Source organism: Lygodium microphyllum, chromosome 17, assembly GCF_053477565.2.
Source record: "Lygodium microphyllum isolate KBCC chromosome 17, Lygodium_microphyllum_v1.1.10, whole genome shotgun sequence".
NCBI lineage: Eukaryota > Viridiplantae > Streptophyta > Polypodiopsida > Schizaeales > Lygodiaceae > Lygodium > Lygodium microphyllum.
The window spans coordinates 131,645,159-131,671,679 of NC_141151.1; the positions used below are offsets into that span (position 1 = coordinate 131,645,159).

Sequence of the window (26,521 nt, forward strand, 5' to 3'; positions counted from 1 at the left end):
TGGTAGATTTTTTAGAGATTTTGGCAGAAGCAGAGTGGTGAGGGGAGTATTGACTTGCTCCTCATTAGGCTAGTGATACACTTCGTGACTCAGGGACTAAGGGAGTCCTTGAGGAGTGGTAGACGCAGGATGGCACACGATGCTTTCGGAGGAACCATACATATTCCATCAAGCTTGTTTGTACTAACTATTGTTTGATAACTTGTGCCATACAAGATAGGGGGCCCACCTCTGTGAAGGAGGCTTTATAGTCACAACATTGGAAGAAGGCAATGGAGCAAGATTTAATGCTATTGAGTAGAATGGCACTTGGAATCTATTGAGCAAAAGGCACTGAAGCAGGATTTGATACTATTGAGTAGAATGGCACTTGGAATCTTATGCCTTGTTAAATGGGTCTTTAAGACAAAATGCCACAATGATGGCACTCTCCATAAGTACAAGGTGTGTCTTGTTACAAATGGCTTCGCAACGGCCAAGGGTGGATTTTCATGATACCTTTGCATCTACGATTCAGATGGCTACCATTAGGACCATTCTTGCCTTGGCCAACTATAGGCGATGGCCAATTTATCAGCTTGATGTGAAGTCTGCCATCCTTAATGGTGATCTAAAGGAGGAGATTTATGTCGAGCAACCTCTTGGCTTTTCCTCATCTAATGGATAGGTGTACATGTCGAAGAAGGCCCTTTACAACCTCAAATAGGCTCCATGTGCTTGGAACAAGAAGATAGACTCGTTCCTCCAAGGGAAGTTAGAGTATCGGTGTTCCTCTTTTAATCCCCGATTGTATGTCCACACCTCAAATAGAGGGCATGCATTGTTCATGCTTTATCTGGATGATCTCATCATTTTGCAAGTGACCATGCCCAAAAGGTCAAGTAAACAAAGGAGGCACTATACGAGGTGTTCAAGATAATAGATATGAGCCTTCTCCATTTCTTTTTAGGTCATGTGATTTGGCAGATTCCAAGGGGGATTTTGATTTTCCAATAGCTGTATGTGTAGGAGCTTTTGGCTACCTTTGAGATGGAGGGATGTAAGGCCATTTCTACTCCTTTGCATCCAAATTGGAAGGCTATAGCCCTTGTAGATTCATTGGCGTTTGATGCTACCCGCTACAAGTAGTTGATTGGGTCATTGATATGGCTTCTTAACACTCGGATTGATTCATGCTTTCTTGTAGGTTTGCTTGTAGTGTTCATGAGTGAATCCAAGGTGGTTCATTGGCATTGCTATGAGGATTTGCTGTTCCTGAGGCGGACCCTTGATCTAGCTATTCATTATCTGGTAGGTATTGGAGATTTGGCTTCGGTTCTTACAGGCTAGATGGATTCAGAACTTCATTGCAGATTTTTGCGTTCTACTATCTCTTTTTCTCTCTCTCTTCTCTCCATGTTCACTTGTTTCTCTCAGTCCGGTCATATGCTTCCACATTCCCTGCACACTAATGCTTTGTTGTGAATGGTTGACTGATTGCAGCTCACCATCAATAGGAGCCCCACATGCAGTCGCCTACTCTTGTGGGCCTCAAAATTGCTGTTATCTGCCTGTAGACAGCCTACAAGGGCTGATGCTTGCCTCCAATGGCCTCTTGATTAGTTGGGGATAACTCGTTGATAGCCGTTATTGGCTGGGCTGATCACCAATGGCTTGGAAATTACGGCAGCAGCTCTTTGTTCTCCTCTCCCAACCTCCACAATACTGAAATGAGGCTCCACCAGCCTCTCATAGCCTTTCCCTTACTTGCACAACAAGTTTTGCCAAGTGACAGCCTTCTAATTGCATTCTTCAACTATTTTCAGCCCAATTAAACTAATTTTCAGAATATTAATTCTGGAAATTAGTATAATTATTAATTTTTAATGAGAAAAATAATAGTGCCAGCTAACAATTAAATTGGCTAGGCCAATTTGTCATCCAAGCAATCCTCTGCAATTATTAGCTCCTAAGTTGACATTAATTTATTAATTGATGCCAAATTCTTAATGTTGCTATTGACATTAATCGCTAATAAAATGATCTAGGCCACAATTTGTCACAAGGTACCATGTAATGCCTAACTAATATAACTTTTTCCAACTTTTGCCTTTGACACCCACCACTAACATCTCGGGGTCCTTCGCTTTGTGACTTAATTGACTTGCACATCACATGTGTAGCTCGCATTTGTACATTTGATTAAAAACTTAATCAAATGCTAAGCAAAGCATTAAATCTTCACATCCTCGTGACAGACCTCTTGCTTGAAATCCTTGCAATTGCCCTTGATTATACTGCAATTTGTCAAGTGTCACTTTTGGAAATAAATGTTGGCATCTTAGTCAAACAACATGTGCATCTATTTCTTAACCATGTTCATACCCTTTGCATATCTGAAATTCGAGCCACCAAACTAGTTGCGATCCATCCACATGAATCATAACCCATGTTAGAACCACACTACTTTGATCACCAAGGCATTGTAGTGTATGAACAGAGCATAAACAACACCTCATAACAATGATGCATCACGTGATAGTTGTGTATGGCATACATCAACTACAAACTAGATGTAACTTATGCAATTATACTTCTCTTGCATCACTTGCCAATGTACATTGCATACCATCTACATGTCCCATACATGCCTTACAAATGCACATCATATCCAAATATACATTCCATGTATTCCATACATACTAGTAGCTTTGTAGATATAATTCTAGAGCCTTGGTGTAAACCATACATATCTACATACCAACTCATAGTGACTAGTATATTAAATAGTGATCCCGATTGCAAAAATGCTGTAAGCACATCATCAAAATGGCTAGCCTTTTGACAATGTTGGCAGGACCTATTTTTCTTACTTGCATTCCTTGATTGGGTGTTCTTGTGTGTGATTAATTGTTTTGATTTTGGTTTTGTGCTTTCTTTTCCTTCCCTTGTTGCTCTTTTTGAGAAGTGGTATCAAGAGTCCCTTGTAAAGAGTGAGAAACATTGTTATGAAATTGCTATAATTATTAGGCATAATGCAATACTTATTGACGGCTCTGGTTGGTTCCCTTAACCAAGCGATTGCCTATAAGTTGCCGACTAATTCTTCAATAGGCATGTGGTTAGAATAAAATTGAATTATTTCTTTGAAAGTTTATTCAAGAATAATGTGAGCTCGTCACCAAGGGACTTAGGAGCCTCATAGTGGAAAATGTAGTGAGTAATCGCCAATATTCAGCCAACTTGATCTTAAGGTTATCCCGGTGAGAAGTCTTGAATTCTTGGAGCTCATGGTTAAGATTGATACAATAGGTTCTATCTCGAGCCACATAGCAATCAATCAAGTGTTCCCATGGCTCAAATGCAAATTCAAAATACTAAAGTTGTGAGTGGAATTTTGGAAGCAAACTTTGCATTAACTCAACAGTGGCAGAGAGACATTCGTGCCTTCCAAGAACAAACAACATCAGATGGAGCAAGGCAAGGGTTTGGTTGCGGTTCGAGCCCTTGCATGATGTCCCACAAGTTTTGGGAGTCAAGTACTTGTCTCATTAGGTTTGACCAAGTGGTGTAGTTAGACCCATTAAAATGAGTATTTACAGCCAGCTAGTTTGGGGCATATGATCATCATCTCTTTCTTTGCAGATTGCACACTTTGACATTCGTCTCTGTCTCCATCTTTGGTGCTGGCATCATCTTCAGCCTGGTCCAGGGCCCTCATTGACACTTTGGGCTATGTGCAAGGACCGATCGGTCCATCATTGTATTCAACATTCATTTCAGATTTAGTGCAGATTTCTCTTTCCTTCTTGCTATCTTTTTCTTCTGCTTTCTCTTCATGCTGGTGTTTCTCTTCTTACGCACTCACAGGGTATCATTGCCTAAGTGAGGATGAAACCAGCCTTCCTTCTTGGAATGGGTGGTGATAACCTGATTTAAGAGTTAATTACAACAATAAATAAATGCATTTAAAATGAAACACACACTTTACCATAACATTCTTGGATAGTAGACACCTTGTTGGCCCCAAAATTGGTGCCCCTTGCGATATTTCTTTAGCTTTCATTCAATTGGAAGGAGTACAACTTGAGATTCTTCAATCTCCTCTTGCTAACCAATTGCTCTTGCTGTCATAAATGACCAGCAAGCCTTTTGGGTCATTTGCCCCTTGATTCACCCAGGACTTCTTCTCCAGTTTGACCCTTGGCTAACCAAATGCTGCCCCAAATCAATTCGGGATGGGCTGGCTCCTGAAATCTCTTGATGATCTTCAATTATCAGTTGCTGATTTCAGTCCCTTGAGCCTTCAATCTCTGGCACGGCTCTCAAGGTGGTTGCTAAACCATAATTTTTGCTGTAAATTAGGGTTTATTGCAGAAATTACAGATCAGCCCACCAAAAATGACTGAGATCTCCGAATGGCTAAGAATTGTTGAGAATGGCTGAGCATAGGCTGAAGGAGATGAGAGAAGAGAGAGAATTTTGAGATTTGTCGCAAAGAACTGATCAAAATCAGCTGCTGCCCTACTGTACCAGCCCCAAACGGATGCACCAACAACAATAGGAGCATCAGAGACTCTGATCTTCAGGAGAAAGTGCATTAGCAGCAATTGCTAGCTTTCCAAGGTCAAGAATATGCAATCTCCATCACCAAAATAGTCTCCAATGGCTGGGAAATGGCCCCAAAAGCCGGCAGATAGTCCAACACCTCTTCCCAACAGCTCCAAAATGAAAAAACGAGATTTCCCTCTCCCTTCAGCCCTATTTAGCCTCTCCCCCACTTGCATGGGAAAGTTTTGCCAAGTGGCAGCTTTCTTAGTCCATTTTCAGCAATTTTCAGCCATTTAATTAATTTTCAGAATTAATTAATTCTGAAAATTAATTTAGCCCTTAATCCATGCCCAAAAAATTGACCTTGCCCATCCAAAAATTAATTCGCTAGGCCATTTGCAACCCAAAGTGGTCCCATGCATTAATTGACCCTTGGACAAGCATTAATCCATTAATTAATGCCTAGTCCCTAGTGTCACCACTGACACTTGATGGCCAATTAATGGTCCTAGGGGCAAACTGACACCAAAATTCACCTAGAATCTAACAAGTGTAACTTGTTACAACTTTTGCCTTTGATACCCATCTTTTTCACAGGGTCCTTTGGCCTTCAACTGTGAAAAAGTAGCTTGCATCTCACATGTGCATCTTTTAATTGCACATTTGATTAATCCTTTAATCAAATGTCAATTAAGCATAAGCAAAGCATCAAATTTTCACGTCCTCGTGACAGAGGACGTAGAGATTGTAGTGGGAAGCTAAAGTGGGTGAAGAGGGTGGTTCGCAAAGCTACATCAGTTGTCACCTTCTTTACGATAAAGGTAAAGGTGCTTGCGATTTATCATGAGCATAGCACATTGGAGTTGAAGAAGCCTTCTTCAACTCGCTTTGCTTAGATGCGGTTATTGTTGGAGCACCTTTATGAGGTGTGGTCTCCTTGAGCCAGATAATGGTGTCTACTCTATGGAATGAGTGGGATGAGCATGAGACAGAGAAGGCCAAAGCCATGCAGCACTTGTGCTTTAATGAGCAGTTTTGGCAAAAAGTCCATGCCATTGTCATTGTTGTGACTCCCTTTTATAGGGTGTTATGTTTGAGTGATTGCGAGGGGTCCACCATGGGCCTTCTCATTCACTTCTTTAGAGTGGCATTGGTGGAGGCACGCGCTTGTACGGTGGTCACAGAGACACAACGTGCACATGTTTTAGAGATAGTAGAGAGGAGATGGATATGGATGCATAAGTCCATCCATGGTTTTGCTGCATTGGTACATTTGGCCTCCAAGTTGTTGGCGGTCATGGATGATAGAGTTCCGTTCGGACCAGCTTGCTTATTTGACTTGTGTGGTCCCTGTGGATGACCACAATGCAGTGCTGGAGCTAGAATGCTATGTAGAGCAGAGAGGGCATGTGGCTTTTGCTTCTCTTACTTGTTGGAGGAGAGAGTTACTTGTGAAGCCTTTATTTTGGTGGCAAAACTTTGGATACGCATTGGAGACACTTGAGCGCTTAGCCATGAGGGTCCTTGCCGAGGATTGCTCTTTTGATGCATGTGAGAGAAACTAGAGTGCCTATTCTCTCATTCACATAAAGATTCGCAATCGGCTTAACACGACGGTTAGAGTGGCTAGTCTATGCGCTTAGCCATGAGGGTCATCCTTGCCCAGAATTGCTCTTTGGATGCATGTGAGAGAAATTAGAGTGCCTATTTTCTCATTCACATAAAGATTCGCAATCGGCTTAACATGACAGTTAGAGTGGCTAGTCTATTGCCGCATGAACTTACGCATGATGAGGGCTATGATGAGCATGGATAGTCCGAAGTAGGTAAAGTTTAAATACTTAACCATAAAATTTAAAATTTGTTGTTTTAAACTCTGAACTTGGAAGTTTATACTTTAGAATTTAGACTTTAGCATTTACAATCTTACATGCATTGTGTAGGTGAATGTTGATACATTCAAGTTGACGGGTGATACTCTTTTGAGTGTACATTAGGAGGTGGAGGAGGAGGAGGAGATGTTTTTTGCAGAGCTCTATAGAGAGCTTATAGCAGCAGATACTCGTGACATTCACAATCAGTACGCTCGTGGGCGAGGAGTTTGAGTAGGTGGTAGCAGGGGCATGGTCCTTCGACGCCCTCCAACATCGAGGAGGGGTGGTTCGAGTGGCTTGCAGACGTATGTAAGGCAAGGCTCTGGTAGCTCACATCTTGTGCCTCATGATGACATCTCCCCGTTGCCTACATAGCCGCCACCTAGGAAGCCATCATTTGATGATGTGGTAACCTCATCAGTGAGGATGAGTATGAGTGTGTCTCATCATCTGATGTCGAGGAGTCATCTTTAGACTCTCTTGATGAGCACTTAGATGGTTTTGATGATGATAATGATAGTGATGTCTCATCATAGATTCATAGGCTTCTCTCTTTTTTGTATCTACTATCACTGTATCCACATGTACGTTGCCACTATGACACTAGAGTCTAGATTGTAGTTGTATTGTATGTTTTGCGTAGCCCATGCGATCGGGATGGTCACTCTCATGTATTCATATTATTTTGTAATGAAATGGCCATTTTCACTTTAAACATGTATTTTATCATTTAATGATTTATGGTTTTGAAGAAAATCATGTTATTTTTTTTCGTACTAACATTGTACTGTACCTTATAAAATCATAAGGTACCATTTAGTACCGTATTTTATTATACCGTACCATATCATACCTTTCGTACATGACAACTATGCTCTCTCTCATGAACATCGCAAAAATTGGAGGTTAGACTCCTGTTCTAAATGGAAACCATTGCTTGAAGATTGCGAAGATTGAAGTACCCTTCTCCTTCTCTCTGTTTCTTCATGTCTTCCAAAGAGCTTGCCTATTGGCTTGAGGATGCCTAGGATTGCACCTTTTATACAGGTGCCTGTTCTTCCTTCTTTACCCAAATAAGATTGGTTGGATGGACTTGATTACTCCTTTTGGTTGTGCAAAGTGGAGTGTGTTCTTGACACATTTGATCTTTAGGCTTTTGTGACTATCCCTATTCCTCAACTCACGGAGGATCCTGTAGTTGACTTGACCATGGATCGTGCAATCCTTTGGGATAGGGTCAACTCTGGAGCTCGGTTCTTTGTCTTTGTGAGCCTATTGGATTTTATCCTTGTTCATGTGTGTAGGTTAAGGGGAGCCCTCTTCATCTTACGAGGGGGATATACCTTTATCTAGTGGGGGGGGGAGTCCCTATCCTATACAAGTGTATTGCAGGTACCAGAGATCTTACAATTTTCTCGTAGCCTAGACAAGTGTATTGCAGGTACCAGAGGTCTTACAATCTCCCTCGTAGCAAATGAGCCTATCACTATTTTTCAGTGGTATTGATGACTCATGCAGGATGCAGGAGTAACTCACTTTCCTGTGATCCCCATGCAAGATGCAAAAATGACTCACTTTCCTGTGACCCCTGCAGCCTACATAGATTGACCAAAATACAAGCTCACCAGGATAGTTTACTCTATGTGAACTATGCTCTTACATCACAGATTCTTTGAGATCATGAGTCTACTATAGTTGACGAGGCTCTTGCACAAGATGTATGGCATCGTGCTATGCAGGAGGAGCTCAATGCGATTGAGCTTAACCAAACTTGGGAATGGGTTCTGTGGCCATAGAAGTGGAAGGTGATTGGTGTGAAGTGGATTTTTAAGATCAAGTACTTGGCTGATGGCTCCTTGGTTTAGCACAAAACTAGGCTTGCTGCCAAGGGCTTTGAACAAAGGGCAGGTTTAGATTATTCAAAGGCTTTCGCACCTATTGTCTATATATGTACTATTTGGGCTATTTTGGCTCTTGTAGCCCTTCACCATTGTCTTGTCTTTTAGATGGATGTGAAGTCTACTTTCTTCAATGGCTCCTAGGAGGATATTTATGCTCCATAGCCTCTTGGTTTTCTTGTGTAGGGGACGAAGGATCATGTCTACAAATTGTGGAAGGCCCTTTATGGCCTGAAGTAAGCTTCTAGGACTTGGTACTAGAGGATTGATTGATTCTTTTTACAGAATGGCTTATAGAGTGAGATTGGTTGATTCTTCTTGTAGAGTGACTCCTACACAGGCCCACTGGAGAGATGCTTTGTGCATGTTGCACTATTTACGAGGGATTCGATCTTATAGGATCATCTATGCAGAGGGGGACTACTCTTGCTAGATGGAGTGACTCAAATTGGGTAGGTGATATGGAGTCGAGATGCTCCTCTATAGGTCCTTCTTTCTCCCTTGTATCGAAAGCTATCTCATGGAGTAGTAAGAAGTAGTCTATGGTGGCCTTATCATCTACGGAGGTCGAGGATCGTGCACTTTGTTCTATAGCGCAGGAGGCAGTTTGGCTCTGTCACTTGTTGGCGAAGATTGGCTTTTCATAGACAGGACCCACATAGCTACGCGTGGATAACCACAGTGCTTTAGCTTTGGCAAAGAACCTTGTGTTTCATGCTTGCATGAAGCTCAAAGGTTCATTACCACTTTGTATGGGAGTGGATCATGGATTCTGAGTTAGCTGTGGTCTATTGCCCCATGGAGGACAATGTAGTGGATCTCCTCATGAAGCCTCTTCCACATGCTTCTATGCTTCATCATAGGAGGTCCTTGGGTTTTTAGACACTTCTAGGATGGGAGAGGGGGTGGTAGCTTGCCATTTTTAGTCAGTTCTCTCTTGGTTGTGAGCTCTATTAGAGTCCGATGGAGATGTAGGAGCTTTGACTATTCAAGTCAATTGAGTTTGTGTGCATTTCTTTTTTAGTGTGTGTAGGTTGTGTTCACACTATGGAGTGGCCAGTTTCAGCCTTTGCAGAGGCCACTTAGCTTGCTAGATTGCAAATGGAGGAGGTTGGCTATGCAAGAGACTAGTGACAACATTTTTCGCCTTGAAATAGTCTAGTTGGCCATATTTTGAAATTTGACTGGCCAATCACATATTTTAGAGTCTAGTTTGCAGGTTGGCCAGGTTTGGTGGCCCGTGAAATCTCAATAGGGTTTGTAGACACCTTGTGAGTCAAATGCTTGTTCATTAGTGTCGGAACCTTGTGGGGCAATGTGTGAAGCTCACTTTTACTTGGCTTTGACTAAGGCGATAAAGAAGTGTTTACCTTAATAAGTTAAAATTTGATGAATAAGAAATTTTGTCTTTTTGTGTATTTGTTTGGTATTTTTATAGTGTTCAAAGTCATCTTCCCTTTGTGAGTTCTTGTTTTTGATGACGAGCTTTTGATCAAGGCCCGTTCAAGATATGCAATGGTGTAGAGAGACAATAGGGTTTGCATGGAGAAACATAGAGTATGTAGAGCAAACACTAAGAGAGAAGACAAACTCAGAAACACAAGAAGAACACGGTGATGATGCATTGAATCATTCTATGAGAAGAAAAGTTGATATATTGGAGTCGAAGCTCAAATGATGATTGCACTGTCTTGTATGGCACTGTCTTGTATGACTCATGTGGCATCATGTGTGGGGAATCTATACAATGAAGTGAGCGAAACACAATCGTTTGGGCAGTGGGCTGTCAAAGTAATCAAAAGGTAAAGGACAATTGGTGAGAGAGTGAACCGCAGCCCTTTGATGCCGTCGGAGACAAAGAAGATGATCACTAGCTATCAAGGGAGCCAAGTGCAATCCTTGGATGCCAAGGAGACGGCTTGGGCAGCAAACACAAAGTAGATATGACTTCTATGGATTGAGTAGCCTTGTGGGGTTGGCTCAACTCTCGAGCCCAATCCTTTCTCTTTATGAGTTTGCAGGATTTTATCCTTGTGCATGTTTGCAAGTTGAAGACCGCGGCAGAAGTGTGGAAGCAGCTTGCGTCTTTGTATCAGCACAAGACGTTTGCCCACAAGATTTCCCTTGAGAAGAAGTTGCAGATGCTTGGTCTTGATGATTCCTCCTCTATGAAGGAGCACATTAGGAAGATGGAGGACATGAGAGGTGAGCTTGCCTCTCTTGGTCAAATGATATCCTTTGAAGACATGACTATGATCCTTCTAACTTAGCTGCCATCTCCTCGGTTTGACGTCTTCTACATCGGCCTTATTACATTGAGGACTTGCGAGACACTCTTATGGGAGGAGCTGTCATGGAGGGAAGAATAAGAAGGCACATGCCAAAGACAAGAAGGATAAAAAGAAGGAGAAGAAGCCCAAGTGCCCACATTATGGGAAGAACACTCATCTTGAAGAGAAGAGTTGGCAAAAGTACCCCCATTTCAAGCTAAAGGAGAAGGATTCAAAGGATACGAAGACTGTCCCAACGATGAGAGTGTCTGTCTTTGTGCATGCAATTGCCAAGGAGGACATAGCCCTTGCTTCTTTTGCTCAGGAGAAGTCTTGGCTCGTTGACAGTGGGGCACGAAGTAGTTCACTTTGTGTGAACTATTCTCTTATGTCATAGATTCTTCATGCAAGTGAGCCTACTACAATTGAGGAGACTCTTGCATAGGATATTTGGTACCAGGCCATGTAGGAAGAGCTCGATTCTATCGAGCGTAATCAGACTTGGAAGTTGGTTCCACATCTTCCAAAGTAGAAGGCGATAGGTGTGAAGTGGGTCTATAAGACCAAGTACCTTGTAGATTGCTTAGAGGCCAGGTTTGGATGACTTTGAGACTTTTGCACCTATGGCTTGAATGTCTACTATTTGGCTTTTGCAGCCAACCACTGTTGACATGTTTATCAGATGGACGTCAAGTTTGCCTTCCTGAATGGTGTCCTTAAGGAGGAGATTTATGTTTTAGAGCCTCCAAGTTTTCTTGTGTAGGGGAAGAAGGACCATGTCTACAGATTGTGGAAGGCCCTCTATGGCCGAAGCAAGCTCCTCGTGCTTGGTACTAGAGGATTGATTGCTTCTTTCTACAAAGTGGCTTCCATTGATTGGCTCATGACCCCAACCTATACTTTAAGGTCGAGTGTGAGAAGTGTGTTTTTCTCATCTTGTACGTGCATGATTTTATAATTACACGGAGCTCTACTTAGGAGGTTGATCATACTCCGGAGATTTTGTGACAAGAGTTTGATATGACAAATCTTGGGGTCCTACACTCTTCCTTGGGCTGGAGGTCTATTAGATGGCGTAGGGCATTTTTATTTCGCAACACATGTACATTTCCAAGCTTCTCTCAAAATTTGATATGGCTGATTGTTGGCCTATTTCTTGCCCCATGGACTCAAAGTCCAAGCTTTTGGCCATTGGAGGCCCCCTTATAGATACCACCCATTTGTTGAGCTAAAAATGCATTAGCTTCACTTAAATAGTCCCAAAACATGCTTAATTAAGGAAGAAACCTTGTTTATTTAAAAAGAAATGTGTTCCTAGAGAGTGTCTGTATCCCATGAGCACAAATCCACTTGGGAGGGCCCAAACTTTGTGTAAATAGATATGCTGCCCTCCATTCAACCTTAATCTCGTTTTTGCAGATTTCAGGTATTGCAGCTTGCTGTCCACACCCTAAATGTGGAGGACATTGCGGTCTGAGCTGGCCATTGCTTTCACAATAGTTTGGTGAGTATTTCCAACCTACCACACATTGTTCGGAGTTGATTTCAGCATGCTAATTGCTGTTGCTGGTTTTTCTTGCGTTTTTGGTCTTTCTCTCTTCTGCAGCTTGCATTTTCTATTTTCTCTCTTTTGCAGCTTGCGTTTTTAGTCTTTCTCTCTCCTCACTTACGTTTTTAGTCTTTGTCTCTCTTGCACTGCCGTTTGCATCAAATTCAACCTTCCTTGGTTGCGTTTGTTGGTGTTCGACATCTAGAGCCTTCCTTGCTGCGATTCGGGATCTGTTTAGAGTATAATACACTCTCCAGCTCATTATCCTTGACTCGATCTTTGAGATACAGGAGTTCGAGGTACAATATTCATTCGTTACATAGTGTGTTTGCTACATGAATATTGTATATTCAATAGTCATATCACTTCATTCATTCTTTGTGTTCATTGTCTCTGAGCTACCCTAACCCTTACTGTGTTTTTTTATTAGTCTGTGCTTTGTCGTATGGTGTTATTTGTGTTTTTGTGTCAGGGTATTTCTTCACATGGTATCAAAGTTGAGTCCTTTGAGAGAAACTTAGGCCTTGACTTGCAAGCTCTACACAAGAAGCAGGAACAATAGAAGGGTTGATAACTGTGAACACTACTTCCGCACCACTTCTCACATCCGAGCTAAATCATCAAGGAACGAGTTGGAGTGGGCCTCACAGCTTGCTTCACAAGCTTCCGACATGGCCGGATAGACATTAGACTACCATGGAGTTCCACGACCTTACTAGATTACTGTAGTTGAGTACGATGTGAGACGAATCTAGAATTCTCGTCTCGCAGTTCGATTGCCGGAAAGCGTTGGGCCTCTGTTTACTCGAGATCACAAGCACGAAGAAAGCAAACACTCAAAGAACTCAAAATGATTTGATTTATTGATTCACAAAAGTTGTTAACCCAAATTCGAATTCGCTCGGCTATTCAATGCTCGGAACAAATTCTAAACACATTTCAGAGCTGTGCTCACACTCCATGATGCTCCAACTCTTTGACTTTAGTGCACATCACATAGTAGCTCACTGCAGTCACATGATTATAGTGCTTCAACTTGAAGCCTTTTTGATTGCAACAACTCTTGAAGCATTCAAATCTGTTTTATTCCCCATAAGTGTCATGACAATGTTTGGACTTCCATGTTTCTGAAGTTCCTTGTTCCAAAGGTTGCATGTTTTTTCTAGTCTCTAATGCAGCCAACCTGCATAAAGTATACGGATATTGGAACATGCTAGCGGGGTTATTCAACATCATCAACCTCTCTTGGTTGGCACCCTGCTTGAATTATGGATTTTTCCAGAGTGGCTTTCACCTCATTCGTGATCTTTGTCACTCCTCACTCTCGTTATATCAGCAGCCATGCAAGAATTAAGTGACTCTCCTACACCATTGGCTTTGCAATGTCCTTTCCATCAGCTCTTCCTTTTTGCATACAAAATCGTCCTTCATCAATGTATCAATACTGTGTTGCTCGCAAAGCCATCTTTGCTGCTTTCATAGAAGCACCTAAAGAACAAATACTTGATGCTGATCATAAAGAAGATGACCCTAAGCGTAGTTGCTGCTGCCAAGATTGTTGGATCTTCATAACGAGGAAATTGTGTAACTGGTTTTGATTCAAAACAGCCCATGAAAAGCTTGATAGCATAGTCCAGGAATCAGCAGAATAGAAGGCGTAATTCATGCAGACCATGGTGATGATGGTGCTACCCGTCATCATAATTGGACTGATTGCAACACACCATATCTATAAACTTGACGACCATAATTATCTGTTGGGACCTCCTCCTCATAAATCGGGACCTCCTCCTCATAAATATGATTTCCTCCTTGCTCGAAACAACACATGGATTAGATGCTTGAAATGCACGTACTTCAGTGGGATGGAGCTTCTTCGGAGATTGATGCGATCAAGCGACTATGGTGGAAAGAGAGCTAATGATTGATTTGCACCGCCCTCCCTTTTTTAGCATCCTCAACATATATATACCCCAAGCTTCCAATCCTTCGTCTCCCCTCCAGAGCATCGCTGCCACCCTTTTCTCGTGCGTATCCTCTCCAAAAAGCAGAGTCTCCCATGAATAGTGCTGGCTCCCAGAATAGTTTCCTTCTAGAAATCTCAAAACGAAGGCAGCGACCTCTTTCCTCAGCTCCTGTGCTGCCACAAGCTATCAAGACGCAAACACAAGTGACAACATCTGGGTCTACGCCATGCTGCTGCATTCTGTCAAAAGTGTCCAAAGCTTCGTGACCAAGCCCATGATTAGTGCAGCCCTCAATTAGCACATTCCATGATATTACATCTTTGACAGGAAGCTTCTCAAACATTTTGCGTGCTTCCATAAGCGAGTCACATTTACAAAACATGTAAATCAAAGTGTTTCCAATTGAAAGATCTATTTCTAGTCCCTTTGTGGCAATTTCAGCATGTGTTTCTCTGTCTACTTCAATAAAACCCATGATTGCACAAGTTTTTAGTATGCAAACATATGAAACAGCATTTGGAGAGATGCCATCCTGCTGCATTTGTACAAACTGGCTTAAAGCTTCCTTGTCAACAAACCCATGTTCAGCATATCCAGCAATGGATGCAGTCCATGAGACTACATCTCTGACTGCCAAATCATTAAACACTTTCTGTACTTCTGCAAGAGAGCTGCATTTAGTGTACATATCCACCAAAGTGCTGCTGATATTAAGCTCAACCTCCAATCCCTTCTTTATTACTTCTGCATGTATTTATTGGCCTGTATCTAAACCACCGATACTACCACAAGCTGCTGCAAACAAATGTGGCAACATCCATAGCAACACCTCTCAGGTCCATTTCATGAAGATAGTTCAATGCTTCCTTGTTAAGCCCGTGTTCAATATATTCTACAATCAGTGCATTCCATGCAATTCCATCTGGATCTAGCAAGCCATCAAACACATTCTGTGCTTGATCAAATGACTTACATTTAATGTACATATCAACCAATGCATTGCCTACATAGACCTCTCTTTCCAATCCTCTTTTTGTTAGTTCCAAATGAAGTTGCTAGCCTGTTTCCAGAGCTTTAGTACTGGTGCAAACTTTTAATATGCAAACAAAAGTTATTGGAAGTGGACACATGCCTGTGAGCTGCATTTCTTTGAAACACATCAATGCTTCTTCACAAAATACATGTTCAGCATATGCTGTGTTTAATGTATTCCACGAACTTTCAGTTTTCATATGAATCCTATCAAACACTTGCTGTGCTTTCGCAAGCAATCCACATTTACCACATGTCCACAAGTGTGTTCGCCACAAAAAGCTCTCTTTCCAAACCCCGTTTGATTGTTCATGTAAAAGTTGGCATGACTTTAAATCTTTTGTAACACCAACAGCTTTTAAGCACAAAGGAAGAGGGTGGCCACGAATTGTGATGTCCTCCGATAGGGGTATGGGCAGCATTGGTGTGGAGAGGGAAGGATGTTGGAGTGATGAAAGAAGAGGGGTGGAGAATGACTAGAGAGGTGAAGAATGAATGAAGTGATGGCCTATTTATAGGCCTAAGGTGTCTAGGGTGGCACATCATTGAGTGGGCACCCACTAACGAATTGACTAGATTAAGGACACCGGCCCTTTTTGGGGTTGTAGAACACCCTAATTGAAGTGTAGAAATTGAAGAAGTGGCATCTCAACAGGGCCTAGGTTTCTTTAGAGAGTAACTAGCTTTGGTACCATGTAAAGAAATACTTGAGCATAGAATACAATACAATCGTACAACAAAGCACAAATTGATAATATAACTCAATAGGGTTAGGGTAGAAGATAAATGAATGAATGAATAGATACAATGCTCAATGCAATAAACACACTATGTAGAGCGAGTGCAAATCTTTGAACTGTCATGTCTCTAAAGGACCGGGGTAGAGAGTATGAGCTGGAGAGAGTGTTGTACTCTCTACAATTCCCAAAACACAACAGGTAGCTTCTGGATGTCATCACATCTGCAAACACAGATCTGTAGAGTTTGGATCAGGCTGAACATGCATTGGTAGCTCTGAACAGTGGGCAGCAAGTTGGAGAAGAACTGGAGAATGAAAGTGGCAGCAGTTGGCTGCAAAATGCAGCTGTGAGCTGCTGCCCTTGGAGGAGAGGGCAACTGTTGTAAACTGCCAAATGCAGGCTGAAAGTGTTTATCTATAGCAAATGCAGCTGTCTGGAGCCTCTTTGACATTAGGCAATGGCTGGGAAGAGTGCAAACAGGCTGGAGAGCTGCTGCTTGCAGCAAATGCAAGGTGTAGATGGTAGTAGACTGATTGCCAGGTGCTGAGGAGGACTGGTCACTGCCACGAACTGAGGTATCCGCCAGGGAGGGGTGTAGACAGCAGTGGAGAAGGAGGCAGCAATAGGAGGAAGACCTGATAAACGAGATGGGGCTGAGTGGACAAGTTGCCTCCTAGTTATAGACGAGTGGATCCTCCCAAATTAGGATTTGGCTTATGGGACATAGACACTTTATAGGAAAGTTTGATAATTTAATGAAAACTTTGGTAACAAGCATGTTTTGGGGCTGTATTGAAGAGGTAATCAGTTTATAATGCATTTTTAAGCTTAAGACATTGAGCAAAATGGGCAGCAGAATGAGATTCATTTGGCAGCAGACTTGAAAACAGGACGGAAAACTTTTTGAACTGGTTTGCCCTCGCCACCTTTGCTGTGGTCTCAAAGTTGTTCTTCTATACTAATCCTTTGTGAAGTCAAACATAATGTGTGTAGGAGTAGCAGGTCCATTTTATATGTGCTGTTACTTCTGCTTTCTTGCTCTATATGCTAACGTTTTTTTTTTTTTTTGGTAATCTAATGGATTCAATGAAGTCCATTATCATATCCCAAAGTTTAACTCACTTTAGTTGAGGATTAATATGTTCTCAGACATGTACTTACTTTTGGTATTTACATTTCAAAGGTGTCCCAGGAAGAAATGTTGGAGCTAAGGCAAGAAGCAAGCGATTTGCAAGAGTATTCAAGTGCAAAGATTGCTCGAGTCACTCGTTATCTTGGTGTTTTGGCTGAAAAGGCCCACAAGCTAGGTATTTGTGATTAGTCAATGCCATTTCCTTGGCTTCCATCCTTGGTGTGTTTGAACTTTCTTTTTGGTTGAATCAAGCTTGGACTTCTACTTGCAACTTCAAGTGTAGTGCTGTGGATGACACACGGGATTTTTAAGGGTTATAAATTTGTGTCGAATAAGTTTTTCTAGAGGTGGTTTTGGTGACTGGTTTTGTGACTTCCTCTTTAATATCAAAGTGTGTTAATTATTTTCCTAGATGTTGTTACAAGTTTATGACTTTCTATCTGAATGTCTAACATATTTGATATTTTGTCTGTTGGTTAAGCTTGTGACGGCTTTGTTGTTTACAAGCTTCTATCGTAGAGGCCTGTAGTTGCATTATCCGATTCTACAGTGTTGTTAGTAAATTTGCATCTGGATTCTGCACGTTTGATTACTGTTTTGTTTCCTGTTGGATAGCAACATCATTAACAAAAATTTCTGTATATATCAAATTCTGTGATAGAAAATTAATGTTGCATCATATTGACACATTCAGCCTGGATGATAATCATTAAGCTCAGCGCTTGTAAATGCATGACTTTGTTGCAGATCAAGCAGTCCTAGAAGGGGAGGCTCGTTTATCATCTATGAGGAAGGAGAGAATAAAGCTCTTTAATGATCTTTTAGGTGTAAAAGGTAAGATATGTTTCTTCAATTAATTTGAGCTGGTTCTGTCTATAGTCTGCCTGATCTGTATTCAAACAAATTGGAGGATCTAATTGAGCAACTATGAACAGGAAATATCAGAGTATTCTGTCGTGTGCGTCCTCAATTTGAGCATGAAGGCCCTACAGCAGCAGAATTTCCTGATGATTTTTTGATACGTATAAACACTTTATCAATGACTGGTGGGGATGTGGGGAGCACGTCAAAGAAAGAATTTGAGTTTGATCGAGTCCATGGTCCACATGTAAGCCAAGGTATGGAAATTTATGCTTAGTTCTTTTCTTCATACTAATCCAAAACTGTTGAAGAGTAGAATTAGGTGTATAATTGACATTTTTTAGCTAGGGTTCTTTTACCATTTTAGGAAATGACACAAATCCTTATATTTCACTCCCTATATTGATGATTGTCAATATGATATTTAATGCTGGTCCATGTGTTGATGAATCCTTGGTTATGTTTTTTGATAGAAAAGCATAACGAAGGATTCAATTGATGTGTCAAAAAAGAAGACCACAACTTTTTTGTTCAGCTCATGTACAGAAAATTAAGGTTCCTATTTACAGCAGGCCTCGTTACAGAAAATTAAGGTTCCTTTTACAGCAGGCCCTGTTACATTGAGTTCCTCTTGTAACTGTAGAGTTGGTGGAAGGTTAACCTTTTATTGTTTGTGCAGAAGTGATGGTGGCCAGCATTGTTTTTGTAGAGTTAATGCTTTGTCAAAGTTCGATACATTCCTGATGTATCTTTGGAGCTGCAGTGAAGCATGCAGGCTTACTGTCTCTTTTCATGAGGGACAGGTTAAGACAGGAACATAGTTCCTTTAATGGGATTTTGTGTTGCTGACTTCTTTGAAGTTGGAACTTGATTTTGCACCGGTTGAAGTTGTAGCACAGTAGAACTGAAGACAGCCAGATGCAAACACAAGAATATGTAGCCTTGTTGCGGAGATGTGAATAGGAGTTCACTTTTTGATGTAGATATTAGGTTTTGGTACTGTCCTGTCAAATAGGAGGCACTTATGGATGACTTGTTGGGAATGATGAAAGGAGGCAGTTTACCGCATTAAAAACAAGAAAAAGATGAAGAGAGTCAGTGAGAGATCAATTAGGCTTTACTATATCAGTAGCTGTCTATGTTCAATGCCATACATGATCTTGACAATATAACAATTTTGTACTCCCAATTCTCTTGTATGCAAAGTGAATAGTCGTTTGTTAGTACATTATCTTTGGTGCTTGACACTGGAGCTGCTCAATGTATGTGAATAGAGCTCTTTATGAGAACTTGTGTGGTCTTTTGTCAGGATAATTCACATTTCCATAGTGATATTTTATCACAACCTTGGGTCTGGTTACAGGAATGGATTTGTCAAGAGTTCTAGCTGGCTTGATTGTGTTTGTTGGAAATGTAGTTCATAAAGTCTTCTAATGTTGGCCCAGGTTTAGACTGGCATGACTGGCTTAGATGGGTTGAATTAGCAATGATGTATCTACTGTAGGGTAGCTGCTTCTAGTACCTTGCACATGGCATTGTTTGTTTCGTGGTTGCTCAAAAAATTTGATTCTTGGGGATTGGTGAGTTGTTTCTGAGGCTTTGAAAACAAATGACTTGAATTGCCATAACTCAAGTTTGAGTTTTTACGTGCCTGCTCTGTGAAAGGACTCACAATGAGCATCAGGTCTTTGAACACAATAAAGGTCCGATCTTGCAGTTAAGCTTTATTTTCTTTTTGAGATTCTACTATCTAGTCTAGAGGTCTCAAGGAAGTGTATTCTTCTTGTAAGCTGAATTGGTCTAGCTACTGTGAAGCAGAATGAGCTTGCATTTCTGTAGATGATGAGTGCACTTAACCCAGTTTGTTTGGAGACTTTGGTGTGATTATCTCCATGTTGTGATGATGATAAAAGTAAATTTTCCCCATGAAGGCAAGAAAACTATAGTAAGGGGTGAGAGCTCATGTCACAATGCACCTCAGAATCCCAACAGGACCTGTTTTACTTTTGCAGGAGATTTCTTTCAGGATGTCCAACCATTTGTGCAGTCTGCTTTGGATGGATTTAATGCTTGCATTTTTGCCTATGGTCAGACTGGATCGGGAAAAACCTATACCATGGTATGCTTTTATACATGTTTCAGGTGTCTCAAATATCTCACTTTGCCACTCGATGTAAGATTCCATCTTGATAAATATGAAATCAATATCTGATTGTAGGAAGTAGCCATCCTATAGCATGCCATACAAATACATATGCTACCAAGCTCCTGATCTGCATGCATGCTTTTATGAAGCTCACAGAATTCAATGACATATCACAACTTTTATGTATTGTCCATAGAGTATTCTCTTATTTTCTTATGTAGGCTTGGATCCACCTGCATAATTCCAGAGGTTTTTCTAACTAGTAGTGATTCTGACATCTTCCACTTGGAACCTAACTGACAGTACCATTTTTAACCATTGCTAATGGAAGGAATCTTGCAGACTAAATCATTGAAAAGGACCATTAGATTACTTTTGCATGGTTTCTAAGTGCACGATGTATTCAAATGTCTGATTTTTTGTTTTCAAGATCTGTTACAATTTTAGGTTGAACATTCCTTTGGTTTCTTAATATTTTCTTTTTTTTGGCAGGAAGGGCCTAGCCATGATCGAGGTGTTTTCTTTCGAGCTTTTGAAGAGCTTTTTGACTTATCCAACATGGAAATGACATCGACTTCAAGGTTTTCTTTTACTGTGACAATGTTTGACCTCTATAATGAGCAGGTTAGTATATGGCAATTATTTCTTTTAACATTGTACTAAGCGATGGACATTTTGTGTGAGTGGATGGCTGTAGCTAAAGTAGTTAGCCTTAGTTGCAGGAGTTGCAGGAAAAACCTAAACAGCTTCTTAACATCTGCAAAAGCTTGTCTCTTGTTGAAATGATAGTACAAATGATATTATAACTGCTTAATACTTGTACACAAGTGGCAACCCATTTTCACCGTGTAAGGGTAGTATCACATCAATATCCTTCATGACTCTGGAGATCAAAATGATGAGCGTTATTGGTCCATGGTATGTCTTAATAATGCAAAGACAGAATGCCATCCAGTTGTACAAGTGCCTATAGTACCTGCACTATGTGCACAACATTATGTTAGACAATGAATTCTGAATACATCACTAATAGTGTGTGCTAAGGTACATCTCCTTTATAATAATTCAAACTATATAAATTTTCATGGGTTCAAGAAAATTTCAGAGCAGTGGATGTGGAACTGTGCGATAGGACTGAAAGAAAGAAGTTAACACGGAGAGAAGACAGAGAGAGAAAGAGATAGGAGTAAGCTGAAGATTGCAAAGAATGAATGCTTTATACTAAAGGCAGAAATGTGCAAGGGCTGTGTGAGTATAACCGGTTAGAGATCTCTCTCAACTGCACACAAACTGAAGTAACTGCGATGCGGGGGCAGGCAAGACGAAATTGGCTGAAAACAATAAAATAAACTTGTCCACCCTGATGAGCCTGCCCAAATTGCTACCCAAACCTGGCTTCTGCCCAAAACTGCTGCTCTACCTGCTCCTGTACAATGCGATGCTGCACAAACTGCCCTTATCTGCTCTATAAGTGCCTCTGCTCATCTCGGAGGTGACCAAAGGTCTAACAGAAAACAGTTCTTTTTATAATTTGTACTTTGTGGTCTTATTTTGTGTTTGTGGAAAGCTTTCCTATATGTAGCAGTTGCTTATGGTTTGTCTTAGAAGTTTTACTTACAAAAATCATAAAAACAAGCCATTTTAAGTCTGTAAGTGTCGCCATTTCAATATCTAAACTGCATTCAGAGTTGTAGATTAGAAGCTTATCCTGTAATTTTATATCTTTAAAAAAAAAGGTTTTATTCACCCAACAGCTCATCTGTTTTTTGTAAAACTTGATAAATTGTCACCACCAATTTGAGCAAGTCATCATGTCAAACATATGAGCAGTGGACTTAGATACTAGGCTAAACATTGCTCTCTTTTCCAGTCGAATCATGGCTCTCCTTTATTGCTCCCTCTTTTCTTCTCCTTCCAGGTCTTATTCACTGAACCAAGACCTTTCCTTGGCTGTCAGTTCTCCCTTTACTGTCAACGATGATGCTCTGAACATACAGGCCTGTTAACATACATAGATTGCCTGCAGGTGCGAGATCTACTTCTCAGCTCTGTACGTACCTCTGGGTCAGTTCAAATGGGCTACAGTGGAAAAACTGTGGAACTTGTACAAGAACGAATAGAGAGCCCAACAGATTTTGCTAGGCTTTACAAGATGGGCTTACAGAGCCGACCTAAAGATGCTACAAAGACCCGTGCACATTTGTGTGTTCTTTTCCCTTTTTCAAGCTCTCAATTTTTAAATTTCAGAATATTAAACTGAGAAAGAGGGTTTTCTTTGTGTCATTGGTAGAATGCTGGACACAAAAGTTGCTGATGCAAAATTTTATTTTTTTGATATGCATGCTTTGTTGATGATTGGATGCAGAATTCTGACAGTCCACATCTACTACACAAATAGTTTTTCTGGAGAGAGTTATCACAGTAAACTTTCAATGGTGGATATGGTTGGAAGTGAGCGCCTATCAAAAGAAGAGGCAACTGGTGATCGACTCACAGAATTTCTTCATATCAATAAATCCTTTTCAGCGTAAGCTTTTCTGCACCCTTGTGCTATTTCAGGTTAAAAGATGCCTGAATGAAGTCTATGTCTAAGTTTTGGCTAGGTAGTTGGAAGTTACTGCGTAATTCTTCTTGGATAGTGTGTTCATTTTCTTGCTTCTGTGAAACTGCTTTATAATGTGAAATATTACTCACAAAATGACAAAAGTTGTGGCCATATGGTAAATTGTTGGCTTGGGCCAATTCACTATCCACTTAAATCAACAGTTTAATTTACTTTCATATCATGAAAGTGCATGCTTTAGACATGGAAAGAAGCTGAGGAAACTGGAGTTTTGAAGTAGCTCAATTGTTTGTATGTCAGGCTAGGGGATGTGATCTCAGCTCTGACGGCAAAAAAGGACTATGTGCCTTATGGAAACTCAAAGCTAACACAAGTTCTGGCCGACTCTTTGGGTAAAGTTCTGCTTTCTTATATTCTCCTCTGTCTGAGGTCTATATTCATAAATTTAACAGCTGATGGCTTTCTTTTACAAATGTATTAACATAAAGTTCCTTGCTCTTGAGAATTCGATTCATCTTGTTGCTTGTTAAACAAAATGTTAAAGAAAGAGCAGCCTTTCAAATATGCAGGTGGGGATGCAAAGACCCTATTAATTGTCAATCTTAGTCCTTGCCAAGTGGATGTTCAGGAAACACTTGCTTCTCTTCATTTTGCTGCAAGGGCTCGAAATGTGGAGTTAAGCCTTGGGAACCGTGATACGATAAAGAAGTGGCGGGACATGGTAAATTTCTGGAACTCCCAAGGACACTCTGTGATGGACCCTGATAATTCTCACCTTTAAATGGAGCTTCTACTTGCTTTTTATACAATAACTAACTTTTTTCTCTGGTGAAAACCTTGGTCTGCTTGCAAGGCCAATGAAGCTCGTAAAGAGCTGTATGAGAAGGAGAAAGAGGCCTCTGAATTGACCCAGCAGTTGATATCTTTGAAAACAAGTGTTAAAGAGGCGGATGATCAATGTCTTCTCTTGTTCAATGAGGTCCAGAAAGCATGGAAGGTGGCATTTACACTCCAAGCTGACCACAAGGCAAGGCTATTTATGGCATCTTCCTGTGTTATCCTTAACAAATATGGTAAACTGCTGTGATACTTATCTTCTTAAAATACCTGAACAGTCTCAGACTACAGCTCTCATTGAGAGAGAGAAGAGTGAAAGGGAGCAGAATATGCAGCTTAAGGCCCATGTTGCTGAGCTTCTGAAGTCTGACGAAGAACAAAAAGCTCAGTTGCAAGAATACTCCAGCAAAGTTCAACTTCTTGAGGTTGGTATGACTGGAACCAAAGCTCTTAATGTCTGTATGGAGTTTGTCATTTATGACTTGATTGTATGTTCTTTGAGATGTAAGCTTTCAAGCATATGCTTTTTACTTCTAAATTTCCCGAATCATTCCGAATTTTATTGGGTTACGTGGCTTCATAGTGCCACTAGCTGGGTCAGTACAGATCGTTACTGCTATTTGGACCAAAAAACCCAATGATTGTTAGGTGGCTTTTTGACTGTATAACTTCTATGGTAAATCTAAATATTGAATTCTATACCCACCACCAAAAGGAATAATGCAACTGCCTTTGTTTTTACCAACTTTTCCATAGTTCAAATGGAGAGTTAATTTCTTATTAAGGAATTTATCTTGTCCCAAGTGCAGAGCAAAGTTATAGAGCTTAATCAAAAGCTCACAGAGGCTCATCTTGCAAAGGAGGGTGACATGTTCTCCAAGGTCAGCTCAAAGCAAGTGCGCAGAGTGGATGATGGAGATCGAGTCAGGGATAGGGTTGACAGTGAAGTTACTAAAAGACTAGAAGAAGAGCTGGCAAAACGTGATGAGCTCATTGAGGTGCATGTCTATAAGCTCAGAAAAGCTATATTAGAGTAACTGAGAAATCCACCCAACATGATTAAATGAAGCGGAACTATCTTCCTCACATTCTATCTGTAGAAGTCCCAACCAAACGATTTCATGATTTGTGGATAAACTCCCTGTGGAATATTCTGTTTATACATTCTCCCCCATTGTAGAAGTAGGTGGTATGATTGCCACTTTTGCAGGTTGGAATGGCAGGATTTGAGGTTCTCCCAATTAAAAATAAAAATAAAAATAAATCTTCTCCTGCTCTTCTCAAAAAAACAAACGAAAGTAAGAGTTTATCAATGGAGATGAGACTCTGAATCTACTTGTTTTCTGGACAGCGACTGCATGAAGAAAATGAAAAGTTATTTGAACGGCTCACAGATCGCAGTGCGTCAATTGATTCACCAAAGGTATATTTTCTTTTGGACATCAGGAACTGCTTTTCTTTTGTCAAGTAACTGGTCTATAACAATGCTGAATGGCTCTGTTGTGAATATTCTGCAGCTTAGCGTAATGGATTTCTCCTAGCAGACCCAGATTGTGTAAATCAAAGTCTACTAGGCCTAGGTTAAATTTAAAAACTCTTTTAAAGGGCATATTGTCTGTGTGTAGAGTAAAGAAAGGGAAAGGGGTGTAATGCAGAGAGACAGAATAGTGAAAGAGACTTGAAGCCAATGGTAGGGCTGTGATCTTGTGGTTGTACAGCTAAGGAAGCTATGGCATCTGTGGAATGCAAAGGAAATTCAAAAGTGTGTTAAAAAGTTCTGTGAAATTTCATAGCAAAATGCAGGCTCTGAAATAGAGGAAGCCGAATGGTAAGGGTGATCCACATCAAAGGAGTACTTTGAGAATCATTAGTAATAAAAAAATTCACTTAAGTCTTAAGGTCTGTGCATGCTGCCTTTATATGTATGTTGATAATAGATCTTTGGAGATCACTTCCATTGCAATGGAGATGTCCTTAATGACTCAGTTGGAGCAGAGCATAGGAAACAACATATCCTCAATGACTGCGGTAATAGAGTCATCTGGGTGTATTAAGAGGAGGTGCAATGGAGAGGAATTTGCAGATGACGGGAATATACGACATTTCAAATGTATCTAAGAGTACTGAGCTTCTGATTTTGGATGATATTTGAGATTTGAGCTGACAAAGGAGATGGTTTTTTGGCAACATGAGTTATAGACTTAATGCTCTCAGAAGTGAGGAACTTGCAAGTATTCAGCATAGATACCAATGAGTGTGACCAAGCAAAAGGAGTCTTAAAGAGGAAAAATTCCTTCGAAAAGGCTGCTGTTGGAGGTTATAGTTCCTTACAATCAGCTTGCACAAAAAATTCTTGCTTGCATCTCCTCTTCTTACCACCTCAAATTTGAAGAATCCAACTGTCTTCTTGGTCCTTCTCAAGGTTTTTGTTTGATGTCTCAACATTTCTGCCCGTGTTATCATCTGCACTATTGTTGTTCATGTATTTGAAACTGTTCGACATGTCACAATAATGCAGATAAGGTAGGCAGGCGATGGTATAGCTAAGTTAAAGAGCCGCTAGGTAGGTAGTGCTTTTGTTTCTGCTGCACTGAACATTCAAATTGTTGATTCAATGTTTCAGGTTCAAAGATCTGAGACACGGGGTGTTGATGATTTTCAGCTAGATGGACCTACCAGGTGTCACATTAATGGTCCCTTTCTGATGTTTCTCTAGCCTTCATGTTCTATTTTGTATAGATTACAACTGGCATGCAGTTGATTTATGTAGATGACTGGCTTTTTTTAATTCTATGCTAATTCTTATTACTTTCTCAATGGATTCATTCAAGGTCTTCGAGGGCTATGAATTTGGACCCTTCATCTGGCACCCTTGCCTTAGCTGGAAATATGGCATTGGTAAAGTCAAACTCGGACAAAACAAAAACTACTCCTGCAGGAGAGTATTTGACAAATGCCTTGAATGATTTTAATCCAGATCAACTGGAGGGGTCTGCAGCTGCAGACGGAGCAAATAAGCTTCTTATGCTTGTAAGACTCCAAAACTAAGCTTCTATTTTCAAAAATCTGAAAGAAAATAATATTGTCCCCTGCTGACATACATAGATTGATGTGGATTTTAT

The 26,521-nt window shown here is 40.7% G+C and overlaps 1 protein-coding gene across 1 annotated transcript in view; it reads left to right on the top strand.

Moving 5' to 3' along the window:
* LOC148022359 (kinesin-like protein KIN-14B) overlaps positions 1-26,521 on the top strand; it is a 101,736-nt gene that overhangs the window by 36,653 nt on the left and 38,562 nt on the right. The window contains exons 2-16 of the mRNA XM_087697979.1: positions 17,044-17,167; positions 17,740-17,826; positions 17,928-18,110; positions 19,866-19,972; positions 20,492-20,623; positions 22,026-22,201; positions 22,365-22,526; positions 22,863-22,954; positions 23,132-23,283; positions 23,416-23,589; positions 23,678-23,824; positions 24,209-24,397; positions 24,751-24,822; positions 26,023-26,078; positions 26,231-26,429. Of these exons, the coding sequence (XP_087554105.1) occupies positions 17,044-17,167; positions 17,740-17,826; positions 17,928-18,110; positions 19,866-19,972; positions 20,492-20,623; positions 22,026-22,201; positions 22,365-22,526; positions 22,863-22,954; positions 23,132-23,283; positions 23,416-23,589; positions 23,678-23,824; positions 24,209-24,397; positions 24,751-24,822; positions 26,023-26,078; positions 26,231-26,429 (2,052 nt within the window). The remainder of the gene's footprint in view (positions 1-17,043; positions 17,168-17,739; positions 17,827-17,927; positions 18,111-19,865; positions 19,973-20,491; positions 20,624-22,025; positions 22,202-22,364; positions 22,527-22,862; positions 22,955-23,131; positions 23,284-23,415; positions 23,590-23,677; positions 23,825-24,208; positions 24,398-24,750; positions 24,823-26,022; positions 26,079-26,230; positions 26,430-26,521) is intronic.